This window comes from Carassius auratus, chromosome 19 (assembly GCF_003368295.1).
Source record: "Carassius auratus strain Wakin chromosome 19, ASM336829v1, whole genome shotgun sequence".
Taxonomy (NCBI): domain Eukaryota; kingdom Metazoa; phylum Chordata; class Actinopteri; order Cypriniformes; family Cyprinidae; genus Carassius; species Carassius auratus.
This window is the reverse complement of record NC_039261.1, coordinates 22,894,488-22,908,960: the sequence shown is the minus strand read 5'-3', so window position 1 is coordinate 22,908,960 and position 14,473 is coordinate 22,894,488. Positions and strand designations below refer to the sequence as shown.

Below are 14,473 nucleotides of genomic sequence, written 5' to 3'. Positions count from 1 at the left end.
AGATGTTTATGTTAAGTTTGTATATTTTATTATATATTAATTTTTATTTATTATTAATGTATTTTTTATTTTTAGCCTGCTTGTTTTAGTAGAATATTACTGCAATATTCATAATATTTCTGTTGTATGTATCCCTGAAAAAACAACAGCTCTGAAGTCTGTTTTGTTGACTGGACTTAAGTGGGTGTACCATTCTCCGCCCATTTGGGGCGGGAGTTATTGGATGCCTTGTATTGATTGGTTCCGATCCGACCAATGAGAGGTCAGTGCGTAAAGCGACTACAAGCAGAATTTCATTTTGAAATTCAAACGGCTGCGAGACATTTTTTGCGGAGGGGTGTGTTTCCGCAAGTATAATTCTCAGTTGCTTGAATAAAAGGTTTGTTATTTTCTGTTTATTTATATGACTTACCTCAATTTTAAGTATGACAAGTTATACTTTATTTCTTGATGTTAATCTAAATCATATTGTATGGATTAGTACGTTTATTTTGTAAAGTTACGTGAATGATGTCGGTTTTCGTCAATACACGTGTCAATACAATGTGTTTATTGGTAATTTGGAGTTTATGAATTGAAATATGCACTTGATGGGCTAAATGGCATTAACTTTTTTTAAATGTTGTGTTTTTTCGGACTTGCCTTTAAGAAGAATTACACCCGATCCATGAACAAAGAGGTAAGATTAGGAACAGTTGCAAATGCATTGGAGATAAAGGTTACGTTTAAAACTTTACATTAGTCCTGAAACATCTGAAAACTATGTTTTCGTTTTTCTCTTGGTCCATGCGAGTGTTTTCCAAGTTTCTCATCCACACTGAAACGTCGGAAAACTTTAAATCCGACTTAACATCTATTTGTACTAAATGCGTCACATGACTAAATATGCGTCATCGTGTTCTTGACCAAAGCGTCATCTTTGTGTGGACGAAAGGCCAAAACGACGAGATAAAAGATGTAAGGTTAATATCTACTTTCAGGCATGCACATGCAGCCCAAGCTAATTGTTACTGCTGTTCAGTATAGTACACAATATTATTCACCTCATCAGCAATTTAGTGAGTGCTAAATGCATTATTGCTGCTTTGTTTTGGATTGCACATCTCTCATTAAATCTATGGTCATGTATACCTTTTGGAAGTCTGTTGATGTTTTCCTCTTGGTTCCTCTGCAGAACACATCGTCCCGTCTCCCGGTCATGTCTGGGAAACGGGCTCACACCAACAGCTCAGATGGGGAGCAACAGCAGCCTGCGCAAGTGTGTTTTTAGTCTCTTCTGATGTCCTTACCTTATGCTTTTATCACAAATTTTCATCTGTGGATTATTGAGAATATATTTAATGTTAATAGAAATACATCCCCATTTTTCTCCAGAAGAAAATGCGCAGGGTTGATGCAGAACCGGCTCAGAGGTTCAGACCTGCGGCTAGTGTTGTGCCCCCGAGACGTCCTGCAGCGGTCAAAGCTCCTGGTAAATTATACTCCAATTTTACATCTTGTTTTAGTTTTTGGGGGCCATTTGACTAAAACGACATATGGGGTCTTCATGTTGTCTCTTTTCTTTTTCAGTCAAAGCTCTTCGTCCAACTGGAGCTGCAACAGTGGCTGTTGCCCCTGCAAGAGGTATTGCGCATACTTTAACTGATCATAAAAACACCAAAAATCTCACTTAACACTACTAAAACCAGGTCATTATCACAAACTATCTGTAAATATTACATTTGCAAATATCAATAATCTCCATTAATATTAAAACCACAATAAATGCAAAATGTGACTGTCAACTTAATATCAACTTTGTCTTTGCATCAAGGTGACCAGAAAAAACCTGTTGCAGCAGTAGCTAAAGGTAAAACATACATGTATATGTGGGTCAAACATGATGGACTGTCATTTTTATGAAACAGTATCATAAAATAGAGGACTAATGACTAGTTTGTCCTCTTTCAGCAGCTGCAGGTTTAGGTGCGTCACGGAGGCCGGGATGGGACCTGAAGGGCAAAGTGAGTGACATGGAAGCCAAAGTCCAGAATTACCAGAGCAAAATAAAATCGGTAAATCTGGAAAACGATCATCTGAAGGACTCTATAACCAAAGCCCAAAAGCACAAGGCTGACATTGAAGATGAGAACAAAGGTCTCAAAAAGCGTATCGGGTAAGCATGTTAAAATGAACTCCATAATGAATCAGAACCTGGTGGTCTTTTATTTATTTGTCTGGTAATATTCCTGATTCTGTTTGTAGGGAATGTGAAGAGGAGCTGGAAAAGCTGGTGACTGTGAAAGATGACCTGGCGCAAACCTCTACAGAGAGAGATGGTCTTAAGAAAGACCTCAGCAAGCTAAGCGAGGAGCACAAGGTTTTGGAAGGACTCCGGGATCATTTGGAGTCTGAGCTCCGCAACATACAGGTAAACATATATACAGTCACATTTAACATCTGCTGTGTGTTATCTAATTCTGTCAAACTCTCCCTGTGTCTTTCTCAGACTCAGCTCGCCATCCAGACCTCTACACTGAGGCAGTGTCAGGACAGTTTGAAGGAGAGCCAAGAGCTGGTCAGGAACCTCGAGGAAACAGTGGCCCGGCAGAGAGAAGAGCTGCACATCGGAGAAATGGAGCGAAGGAAGCTCCACAACACCATTCAGGAGCTCAAAGTGAGATTATTATTTTTTTTTTTTTTGAAGAATAATCTAAAGCTATATTGTTTATTTGGTTTGTGACACTACTAAGTGGTAAATCATAACCATCTATTTGCCAGTTGAAAGTGTTATTTTTCCAAAATCCCACTTATGTATTTATCTATTCAGTCATTTGTTCAAATATGCATTAATGAATCCACACCCCTCTCTTAGGGCAACATCCGAGTGTTTTGTAGGGTCCGTCCACTGCTGACTGACAATCAGTCTGATGTTCTGCACATCCAGCTGCCGGCCCATGACAACAAGGCTCTTACCCTTGCCAAAACAGAAGAGGTAAATGCTTCCCATCATGCTTCTGGTCTTATGGATGTTGGTATGGTTTGTTGTGAGGACAGAAGGCCTGGACCTGATCACAGCTTTCATTGGGCAAGGAGCGCATGACACTGTCTGACTGACATGTAAAGCAGTCAATTATAGTTGATGTTTAGGGCATGTTACTGTGAACCTGATGTCTACAATAACATACCAGCATGCAACCAATAAATCTGAGGCTGAGACAAAATTTTGCTATTACCTGAAGAACGTGGCCAACAGCTTTTCAAATGAATCGCTCTTGTCTCCCTCAGTCGCACACGGGGCGCACGGCTGACACTCAGAAGAGCTATAACTTCAGCTTCGACCGGGTGTTTGGGCCGCGTTCCTCTCAGCGTGAGGTTTTCGAAGAGATCTCCCTGCTGGTGCAGTCTGCTCTGGATGGGTACAACGTTTGTTGCTTTGCTTATGGCCAGACTGGCAGCGGGAAGACCTTTACTATGGAGGGGGGCGATGTGGAGGACATGTGGGGAGTCATTCCTCGTGCTGTCCAGCAGATCTTCAAGTCTGCCAAAGCACTCCAAGAGCAAGGGTGGGAGGTAAGGGCGAAGGAGGAGATTCAAATGAAACGCTTGTTTAAATGAGGTTAAATATGTTTTGATTGTAGTTGTTGTTCAGTTTTTTTCCTTCAGGGCATCCACAGAGTGGTGTTATTTTTGGCCTCCTCGTGATTTGTTTATTAATGGACTGTTTCTGTATTGATATTTTCAGTACTCCTTCACTGCCAGCTTTGTGGAGATCTACAATGAGACTCTTCGAGATCTTCTCTACACGGGAAAACCAAACAAGAGACCGGAGCATGAGATCAGGAAGCTCTCCAATAATGAGATCACGGTTACAAACCTGACCTACCAACAGGTCAACAATGAAGATGAGGTACTTTCACATAATATGGTACTTTGAAATTCACAGTAATCTGTGATAGAGATGCACTGATTGACCGGCCAGTGATTGCAATTAGATTTTTCGCATGACTGGCCCAGATCGGTGGCCGGTTGGTCAGTCTCACCAGCCGATCCTTTTATTGCTAGCGTCACAGGCAATGATGTCACAGCCACGTGCACCCTCACAGATGCGTGTAAACATATCTTTTCACGTGAGAATTACTCTAAATTTTTATTGCATTCGTGTCAGATGATGCTTGCACAGCCTGAGGGAGACGGCACACACAGTTACTCACAGAAATGTATGATGCATACTGTGGTAGAAAAAGATATTTACAAAATATGATTCAGGCAAGCAGCATTATACAGCCATGAATTTCCCAGAAAATCAACATGATTGCAATGACATTTTATATACAAACAGTATTTCAATAAACAAGAAGTTAAAATTAAGTGACTTAGATTTTAGACAGAATATTGAAATTTTTTTTGATCAATTTACCTTACGAAAATAGTTCAGATCTGTTTTGTGTCTCCGATCATCACGGTGATGATTCGTTACTGAATGAAGCCAAGTTTTGGAAGTAATCGAGTCTAGTCAATGATTCATTGACCCATTCAAAAGGACAGTCACTTGCCTTGTTTCTGAATGAATCAAATAAATGACTCCCTCATTAAAAAAGACATTTGCCACTGTTTAGTTGTGTTTAAAAGTTTGAATGTTAAAAAAGTAAAAAAATCAATCTTCTAAATGTATTTATGCTTTGTAATTTTGCAATGTAAATGTATTTATGGCACCTTTCGTTGTTGGTGCTTCTGATGCCTCTTCAGATGCAGCTTCTGTTTCCTCAGCAGTGATAGTTTGTTTGAATGGTAAAAACTCAAAGAATTTGATGTGAAAGATTTGTGAAAGAATTGTAATGTTGAAGAATTTTTTATGTAAATTTCATATTGAAATTTGCATAGATTTTTGTCTGTACATGTTATCAATTATAGTTCTTAGAAATAAAATGGGAATTGGCAAAAATCTTTCTCGGCAGGTTTTCCAAAACATCTGAAATCGTAATTGGCCAATAAAATTGCATCCAGTGCATCTCTAATCTGTGTTGTTTGATTTGTTGATCCATGAGTGTGCAGTTTATTAACGTGTCTGTTTCTTTCCTCATATCTCAGGTGCATAACCTGATCATGCTGGCAAACCAGAACCGGTCCACGGCCCGCACAGGCATGAACGATCACTCTTCACGTTCTCACTCTGTGTTCCAGCTAGACATAGAGGGGCAGAACTCTGATCGAGACACCAAGTGCAAGTGTAAGAATCACAGAGCTCCTTTATTTAATAGATAAACTGCACTTCATTAAGGGGAATGGAGGTCCAATCAAGAGTAGTCTTAATTAGGGCTGTCAAAAAATAATTGTTTTATAATGTTTAATTTAAAATAAAAATCCACACTCTAATGCAAGGGCTTTCATCCCTTTACATTAAACTAGGCATACATGATGCTGTTTTGTCTATAATTAAGCAACTTAATTATATTTACATTATGTATATAAACATTATGCACTTTCACAGATAGACATATTATTGTATTTCTTTAATAAACGTGCATTAATATTCCCCTTGATGCGCCCTCTTGTGGCCTCAGGAGAGAAGCCAAAAGCTTTTTTCCACTAATAAAATTGTTTTTTCAAATTTGAATATAATTTGAATATTGCTAATATTTAAGTGCAAATTTCAAATTGAGTTTTTCAGTAGTTTTGACAGCCCTGGTCTTCACATTGAGTTTGTACATAGTGATAATTGAGATGCCTGACTTTAAGTGTGTGTTGTGTTTCAGCCGTGCTGTGTCTGGTGGATTTGGCCGGGAGCGAGCGAGTGCAGAAGAGTCAGTCTCAAGGAGAGCGATTCAAGGAGATGACCTCCATCAACTCTTCCCTCACCAACCTGGGAATTGTGATCGCCGCTTTGGCCAACAAGGTATGTTTTAGCTAACCATATGGAACCAATTAGGAGTTATTGGTTCCTCTATATCATACTTTAAAAAAAGCTAAATTGTACTCTTCTAGGCTTCTTGGTAAATTATGAGCTATAAATGTAGTCTTCAGTCATATATTTGCTGTGTTGTAATGATTTCTCACATTCGTTTTGTTTCTGAACATCTACAGGAGAGCTTTATTCCCTACCGTAACTCAAAGCTCACATACCTTCTCCAGAACTGCCTCGGAGGCAACAGCAAAACGTACGTATAATGCCTGAGATGGTGTTTTATTTTAGGGGTTTGCAGAATACAATTACTGTGTTTTTAAGGAACATGTGGCTCATTTATTTTCCTCTGCTCAGTTTGATGTTTGTGAACATTGCACCTGAGGAAGAGAGCTTCAGTGAGTCGCTCAATTCTCTGCGTTTCGCCAGCAAAGTGAGTGATCTCACGTGATTTTTAATGAAAGTCTCCCGATCTTCAACACTGACTTTAACTCACATTTACTGTGTTGCAGGTGAACGACTGTGTCATCGGAACAGCTTCAGCTAATCGGAAGTAGTTGTGATCCACTGTGGTCATTTAAAATCATTTTAATCTTTCATATTTTTCATGTTTTACCCTCATCTCTCCTGTCTTTGGTATATTTTTATATTTCTGTGGTGCATTTTTAATGTTCTATCTAGCAGACAAATTTTATTACGGTTTTAAACAGCCACCAAATGCATGTTTTACTGCATCTTGAAAGGGGATAAATAAAATGTATATTTTGCCATGTTATGCAGTGATGAGCCTCAGTATGATGCCGAATGGACAGTTTCATTCTTGTGGATAGTTTTATGAAAATGCAAAAATGAAAATAGTTTTAAAATTGGTAACTTGAACTTCACAAACTCTGAAAGCTTCTTTTAATGTTTAGAAGATATCCCATGATAAGTATACTCATAATGAAAGTTTTTTATATATTTATTTTTAGTTTAAACGTTAGAATAACTAATAAGAATATATAAAAGTGGGTGTATATATACTTTTTTTTTTTTTAACCCATCAAAAGTTAAAATTTTAATAAGATGGTTAATTCTGTGGTTTCTAATACTCTACAGCTGCTTGTCAATAAATTATAATGTCATGGAAAGTTAATTTATTTCAGTAATTTAACTCAAATTGTGAAACTCTGGTATTAAATTCAATGCACACAGACTGAAGTACTTTAATTCTTTGGTTCTTTTAATTGTGATGATTTTGGCTCACATTTAACAAAAACCCAATAATTCACAATCTCAACAAATAAGAATACTTCATAAGAACAATAAAAAATTATAATTTTTAGTGAATTGTTGGCCTTCTGGAAAGTATGTTCATTTACTGTACATGTACTCAACACTTGGTAGGGGCTCCTTTTGCTTTAATTACTGCCTCAATTCGGCGTGGCGTGGAGGTGATCAGTTTGAGGTGGTATGAAGCCCAGGTTTCTTTGACAGTGGCCTTCAGCTCATCTGCATTGTTTGGTCTCTTGTTTCTCATTTTCCTCTTCACAATACTCCATAGATTCTCTATGGGATTTGGGTCTGGTGAGTTTACTGGCCAGTCAAGCACACCAACACCATGGGCATTTAACCAGCTTACCAACCAACCAACTCTAATTCATTGAGAATTGGTGGGTTTTTGTTAAATGTGAGCCAAAATCATAACAATTTAAAGAATTAAAGTATGTCCGTTGGTGTGCAAATTCACTTAATACACAAGGTTCACAATTTGAGTTGAATTACTGAAATAAATGAACTTTTCCATGACATTCTAATTTATTGAGAAGCAGCACGTGCAGCCATGACAGTAGAGAACAGGATCCAGTGTTCGCTTCCCTTTTCGGTCGGCCGAGTCTAGAGCCTCTGTCTGGGATTTCTTAAAGGCAAAACCAGACTCCAGACCCGATGTTAGTCCACCATTACTCTCGGTATTCCCGACCGGTGGGAAACGTCGATCTATTATAATGAAAACCCGTCTTTTGAGCGCCTGACGGACATATTTAAATCGGTAAGATCAATTTATACAGATGTAAAAATAGTCTGATTTCGGAGACGATCCGCTTCCGTGCTTCTTAAGGCCACGTGGATTGGTTTCGCAGCGGCTGGCTAACGTAAATAAAACAGAAATCTTATTAAACGGGACTCTGAGAGTTTATACGTGGCGAATATTATTTTAATACACACTAAAAGCGATCTGGGAAAGACACTGGATGTTTGTTGACCAAATACCAATGCAACTTTAATGAATATTGAAATATTCACGCTGAGCCATTATAACAGGGTGTGAGGAAACTGTATTCATATGTTATTAGCCAACAGAAAGACCAGCTAACACGCCAATAAAGTGAATAAATACAGTGTTCATGCAGTGCCTGGTCAATGCCCCTTTGTTCTTTGGACCTGCAATAGCATTTGATGGGTTCAGAGAGAAATAAAGAATATTTGATCGAAATTAATGTTGTATTATGTGATGAAGCAAATCAAAACACATATTTTCAGCACCTGTTTGTATACATACATATATCTAAAATATGTTTCTGTAAAGTTTATATATAGCAAATCTTTATTTTATAAACAGCATTTTTTTCATGTGAAAGTGATACATTTTCAAAATAAATCAAATGTTTATGCAAATTAGCTCTCTCAAAATGAGGTGTGGAGTCTTGATTATTTAATTCTGTTGTCACTCTGGTTTATAACTCAACTGTGTGTGAATGGAAGCATATTCAGCAATTTGATACAGGGGAGACAAACATATTTTGTTGCTGTGTGTAAGTAGCCTGTGTAATGTAAATTTGTGTCCCAAGTAACGCACTATACACTGTATATTAGTACACTATCTGTGTACTTGGTTGGAGTAGATACTACTTTTGAATTCGAACTGGCTTCCTGGCTGTTAAAAAAAATTGAGTATTATTTTTTATGAATATGGGTAGTGGTATCATCTTTCACCACATGTCTACATAACTATCATTCATTAATCCTCTCCCGTGGACTCATGGGATTGTAAAGTGTCCCTCGAATGCACACTTAATAATCCTTGTGGAAGCAGTAGGTTATTTGGGTAGTTTTAACCTACTGTTTCTTGAATACTATGAATTCACACATACAACTCTTTTTGCATATTTTTTTTTGTAAGAATTATATAAGGTTATTTTGTCATCCAGCATCAGAGTCTGATAGCTCCTCCTCTTCCAGTGTGTAATTAAAGCTGCAGAATTTAATTCCAACATTTCACACTTACAAAGTTAAGTGCATTATCCGGGCATTTGAAGTGAATGTTTTCTTTTTGGAGTTTTCAGCGGGAACACTCCAATCACATTATTTATGCTAAAACAGTGCATTATAGTGCATACGAATAGTGCATAAGCATGCAAATTTGAACAAATATTAAGTTTGCATTCAAGTGAGTTATTTGATGATGCTCTTCGCATGCAGGAATGCAGTCGGCCATGGCGGTGCAAGGCTATGTTGACTCGGCCGGTTCAGCGACTGGTTCAGAGGTGCAGGTGTGCTTCCCCAATGTGCAGGCCTCAGTGCTGGACAGCCTGAATCGGCAGCGTGAAGAAGGCCATCTCTGCGACCTCTCCATCCACGTTCAGGGCCAGGTGTTCAAGGCCCATCGCTGTGTACTGGCTGCATCGTCACCTTACTTCCACGACCAGGTACATATTTACCTTGAGGCCTAGATGGTGTAAAGCAGTGGCGCTCAACCCTCTTTCTCGAGACCTACCTTCATACAAATTTCAGCTCCAACCCTGATCAAACACGGCTAACCAAGCTAATTGAGATCTTCAGGAGCACTTGATAATTACGGGCAGGTGTGCTGAAGCAGGATTGGAACTGAACTCTGTAGGAAGGTAGATCTCCAGGAACAGGGTTGAACACCACTGGTGTAAAAGATCTCTTGAAAAATGTATTGAAGATGACTCTGAATCTACAAGGACTCATCCCCTTGCTTACTGTTGCTAGGTCTGACAAGTGATATCCTATTTGGAAATTCTCACTTTAGTTGACAAACATTGAAAGAGATTCAAAAAGATTGACTGAAGTTCTGATTAATAAAATTAATTTCATATGTGAGTATTTACTGAGAAACCCCTAAAAATGCAAATAATGCAAATTATCTTTGAACACGTTGTGTTGACTATATATGAAAGAAATAAAACCATAAATTTGTGTACTAAAATATTACCCGTAAAAATGTTTTAGTATAACTGAGATTTTATTAACATATTTCTATTAATGTTTTAAATAATTGTTTAATATTTTGTTTTAAAGTTTTAGTAATCAGTAAGTTATTTAATTATTTAGTAATCATTTTTAGTAATTTTTCAGTTTTAGTTATTTTAACTTGCTGAAATTTTTGTTTTATATTTTATTGCAGCAAATGTTTATTTAAATCTATATGTTGTGTCACTGTGAGTGCTATGAGTATTTAAATTGTATAAAATGTATTTAAAGCTATAACAGTTTCTATCAGATTCATCTGTGCAGAGTTTACTAGCCACATCACAGTCTTTGTTTCTTTGTTCCAAGGTGCTGCTGAAGAACATGTCCACTGTCTCCATCCCTGCCGTCATGGACCCCCTGGCCTTTGAGAGCGTCCTCAGTTGTGCGTACACCGGCCAGCTGCGAATGCTTCGTGAAGACATCGTTAACTACCTCACCGTGGGCAGTGTGCTTCAAATGTGGCACATTGTGGACAAATGCACTGAGCTCCTCAAAGAGGGCAGGGGAGGTTCCAGTGGAGCTCAGGGATCCGGAGACAAGGAGAGCGCAGGACAGAGCGGCAGCGCTAACAAGATCGCCCAAGAGGACAGAGGAGATGCACCTTTGACTCCTCAACCTCCCAGCCGACCCTCCTTCAGCGAGAGCCAGTCCCCGAGCAGCACCAATTACTTCAGTCCTAGAGACGCACACTTCGGCGGGACGATGGTGACCCCCGGAGCAGTGGGAGAGAGTGCCGCTCACTCCACCCCGACCTACTGCATGCCCTCCGGCGGAGAGGAAGGCTTCATGATCGAAGACGAAGAAGATGACGACGATGAGCTCTTGTTTCCCAGGAAAAGAGATCGGGGAGGCAAGCGAAAGGTCGCGACCTCTGTCTCCGATCAAGAGGTTGGAGTGAGCGACAGTTTTGGAGTTTCTTCGTATCAAGATGGAGACTCTTCTCCACCCCAGAAGCGACCGTCTTACAGTCAGCCGAGCATCATGCCCCGAAAACAGTGGGTGGTGGTGAAGACGGAGCACTCGAGAGACGACGACCTGATCGTGGTGTCAGGAGGAGAGGAGGGAGGAGACGATGAAGAGGAACGAGAGATGGAGATGATCAGACAGAGGGACAGGACATTTAACATATCGAACGTTAGGACCCTCTCTGGACTCAGAGAAGAAGCTGAAATGGAGGCACAGGTCAGTAGTTTCGAATTAACTTAACTTACATATTTTAGGGATTGATGATATATTATTAGTATATTGGATACCATTTTGTATGTGATAAAAAAATGAAAAAGAATTGTCTTTTATTTTAATATACTTTTTGTCCAATTAAGTTGCAAAAATGACTAGTTAAACTGCATTGGTAGATTTCTTCAACTGTTTTCACCTCGTTTACATTTAAACCAAGTTATGAAGTCTGCCAGTGTAGTAAGGCATTTTATTATTTATTTTTTTTGTGTGTGTGTGTGTGTGTCAATGATTTTAAGATATTTTAATAAAAATATGAGTCTTGGGTTTCCTAAGCGAGAAATCACCTTCATTTGAATATATATAAAGAAATATATTGAGGGTTTTTTGGCTTTAGTCCAGCTATAAAACAATTTTGGATGCTTGTCATACAATAGAAATGTCAAAAAAATGTCAGTGCATTAGATAAAAAAAAAAATCAGACCAAGAAACATCTGCAAACAAAAGATTTTAGAGCTTTTCTCGGAACTAACATTTTACATTCATTTTTAACCAACTGGTCTCAAGCTAATTTTTAATGGTTAAATTTTTTAATAAATATGCACCACAAGGTTTGACAAACAGAAAATCTCATGCCTTTTTAATTGCGGCATGAGTGTCTAAGTATTTTTGTATATCAAATATTTTCAAAAATGTACCAACATTTTTTAATTAAATAATTAAATTATAGTCAACTGACAGATCATTTCAGCAAATCAGTGATTGGGGCTATAGTATACCCAGAGACAAAACTGGATTAGAATAAGAGATGCAAAGATATAATATGATGAAGTGGACAGAAATAGATTACAAAATGTAAAAAATATGCATACTTGTGTGGTGCACCAACAACAACAACTTATCATCCTCAATTTCTCAAATGTCTTTTTTCCTCTAGGCTGACTATTGCCAGTCCTCTGAAGATTACCTCAAATTTGAGAGGGGTTTGATCGACCAGACGTCCTCCCAACATGCTCCTGAGAATCCCAGTCAATGCTCCAGTAGGACCGCGTCCACCCGGCTCGGTTCGGTTCAGTCGACGGCCGCCAGAGCTCAGCTCTTCCCTCTGGATATGCAGGGAAACCAGATTCTCCTGTACAATCAAGCTGCCCTGGACTCTACATCTCCATTAGGACTTGCAGGAGGCATGTCTGGGGTGTCTCTTAAAGGTAGCCTCGAACACGGAGCGGTTCACTTACCCACCCAAGGCACTTTGGGGAGCGGGATGGAAGGATTAGACGGCGGCGTGGCTGGAAGTTCAGGAAAGGTCTTCATGTGTCACTGCGGGAAGACGTTCACACACAAGAGCATGAGGGACCGGCACATCAACATGCACCTGGACCTGCGGCCCTTCCACTGCCCCGTCTGCGCCAAGAAGTTCAAGATGAAGCATCACCTCACCGAGCACATGAAGACCCACACCGGTCTGAAGCCCTACGACTGCCACGGCTGCGGGAAGAAGTTCATGTGGCGCGACAGCTTCATGAGACATCGCTCGCATTGTGAGAGGCGCAGCAGAGCCGAAGGAAGAGCCGGATCCGAAAGGTCGGTCATTTCTCCACCGCATCACATGAAGCTCGCGTCAGCTAACGAGACCAATCAAGGTAACATTGGTGCCAGAAGCGGGATCCCCGTCTTGTCTCCGCAACATTCCTTGAGCAACAACAGCGTTTCTTGTCTCAACATGGCCGCTTCTGGACCTCTTCTTGGTATCAGTTCTCAAAGTGGGCCGCATGGCCCCGGATCTAGCCTTTTGGGCATCGGTGGCAATCGTAGCGGGTGTGTGGAAGAAGTTTGTGAGGGCAATGTTGATGAAAGCAGCGTCACATAAGAGGTTTCCTTCTGAAATCAACATCCCGGCAAAACCAGATCACTTGTCTTTGGTTTCCAGAGACTATGGGCCAGATTTACTAAACGGCAATTTAGCATTAGAGCACAATTCCATAAAAGCGCCGATGGGACGGGAATGATCTGCGGTTGATGAACTTAAAATGTGCAGATTAACGAACACAGACGCAGCATCGGTTTTCCATAATGACCAGCGCATGGGATTGTAATGTAATCTTCGAAGAGCAGCGCAAATTACCACCTGTTTTTAGAGCATGCTTTTTTGGGGCATTACATAATGCCACAAAAACCAGGGTAGTGACAAGTGCAAATCTTGGTAAATTGCATTGTGTGATTCATTTAAATACTCTCTTCCCATAAACTTACTGATTGAAATTGAAACTCTTACAAATGCATATTCTATAAGGTCACAAAAATAACTGTTTCCACGATTTTCAGTGCTAATTTCCCACTGCGTGTCTTTAGTAAATCCTGACAGTAACACAGGTTTGCGCTGGTGTGAGCTGATAGTAAATCTGGCCCTATGTGCACAATTCTCTGATTCTTTACCTCATGTCGGTGAGTGCGCCATACTAGATGTCCCATGTGTGTTTGGAAATAATACCAATGACCAAGTGCCCACTGTTAGCTCACGTATGTATCTACTCAAAGACCTGGCTGCTGTGGTGACTGTCGAAACCGTATCCCGGCCAGGAATACAGGACGGTCACCATCACGTTCAAGCTGCCTCACTAGCACTGAACATTCGTTCACTGTTGCTCTAAAGTGCCGTTCTGTTATTATGTGTATGATATTATGTTGTACAGAGCTGTACAATACTGTAACTCATTTGGTCTGTTCTTGATGTGAAGTTTTATTGTACAGTCACTCAACTATATATAGTATATTCAATCTCAAAGGTTTTAAATTTCTTGTTTTCTTAAGAGACAAGAATATAGTTTCCTCTGCACTTTGGTGTCTTAAGGCCCATTCACATTAAGGATGATAACTGTAATGATAACTATAAAGGATAATAACAATAACTCATTGGCAAAAATGGAAAATAATTATAGTGATGACTTAAAGGTTTGGTCGCAAAAATGACTATAATTATAACAATAACTTAAAAGGTCTGTTTACACCAATAAATATAACGATAACAACAAAGGATTGTCGCTATAAAGGGTCATTGCAAAAAGGATAACTGTAACGTTAACTATAAAAACACATTCAAATAAACAACGATAACTATTACAAAAACTATGAAGGCTCATTCACAAAGCAAGTCGATAACTA

At 39.4% G+C, this 14,473-nt stretch overlaps 2 protein-coding genes across 4 annotated transcripts; both read left to right on the top strand.

The window, feature by feature from the left end:
- Positions 1 to 296: 296 nt before the first annotated feature.
- Positions 297 to 6,639, top strand: LOC113119851 (carboxy-terminal kinesin 2-like). 3 transcript variants are annotated; one of them, XM_026289541.1, is made up of 17 exons: positions 297 to 379; positions 653 to 679; positions 1,175 to 1,258; positions 1,378 to 1,471; positions 1,570 to 1,623; positions 1,814 to 1,849; positions 1,951 to 2,155; positions 2,245 to 2,410; positions 2,489 to 2,656; positions 2,855 to 2,974; positions 3,268 to 3,552; positions 3,725 to 3,889; positions 5,071 to 5,209; positions 5,736 to 5,875; positions 6,064 to 6,137; positions 6,239 to 6,314; positions 6,394 to 6,639. In XM_026289541.1, the coding sequence occupies exons 2-17, from the start codon at positions 668 to 670 to the stop codon at positions 6,436 to 6,438; spliced, it is 1,863 nt and encodes a 620-aa protein (XP_026145326.1). In that variant the 5' UTR covers positions 297 to 379; positions 653 to 667; the 3' UTR covers positions 6,439 to 6,639. The 3 variants fall into 3 exon arrangements, with proteins under 3 accessions (XP_026145326.1, XP_026145324.1, XP_026145325.1); XM_026289539.1 differs by having other exon boundaries at positions 1,375 to 1,471; XM_026289540.1 differs by having other exon boundaries at positions 299 to 379; positions 650 to 679; positions 1,375 to 1,471.
- Positions 6,640 to 7,561: 922 nt separating this feature from the next.
- LOC113119849 (zinc finger and BTB domain-containing protein 22-like) lies at positions 7,562 to 13,455 on the top strand. The gene is made up of 4 exons (XM_026289538.1): positions 7,562 to 7,910; positions 9,341 to 9,567; positions 10,442 to 11,317; positions 12,249 to 13,455. The coding sequence occupies exons 2-4, from the start codon at positions 9,343 to 9,345 to the stop codon at positions 13,179 to 13,181; spliced, it is 2,034 nt and encodes a 677-aa protein (XP_026145323.1). The 5' UTR covers positions 7,562 to 7,910; positions 9,341 to 9,342; the 3' UTR covers positions 13,182 to 13,455.
- The last annotated feature ends 1,018 nt before the right edge of the window (positions 13,456 to 14,473 follow it).

What these genes read in the sequence shown, in the direction of transcription:
- LOC113119849 (XM_026289538.1), top strand. Translation starts at nt 9,343, where the DNA reads ATGCAGTCGGCCATGGCGGTGCAAGGCTATGTTGACTCGGCCGGTTCA. An exon ending in CACCTTACTTCCACGACCAG is followed by an intron (nt 9,568 to 10,441) that starts GTACATATTTAC and finishes CTTTGTTCCAAG; the next exon opens with GTGCTGCTGAAGAACATGTC. An exon ending in AAGCTGAAATGGAGGCACAG is followed by an intron (nt 11,318 to 12,248) that starts GTCAGTAGTTTC and finishes TTTTTCCTCTAG; the next exon opens with GCTGACTATTGCCAGTCCTC.
- LOC113119851 (XM_026289539.1), top strand. An exon ending in AGCAACAGCAGCCTGCGCAA is followed by an intron (nt 1,259 to 1,374) that starts GTGTGTTTTTAG and finishes ATTTTTCTCCAG; the next exon opens with AAGAAAATGCGCAGGGTTGA. An exon ending in ACACCATTCAGGAGCTCAAA is followed by an intron (nt 2,657 to 2,854) that starts GTGAGATTATTA and finishes CCCCTCTCTTAG; the next exon opens with GGCAACATCCGAGTGTTTTG.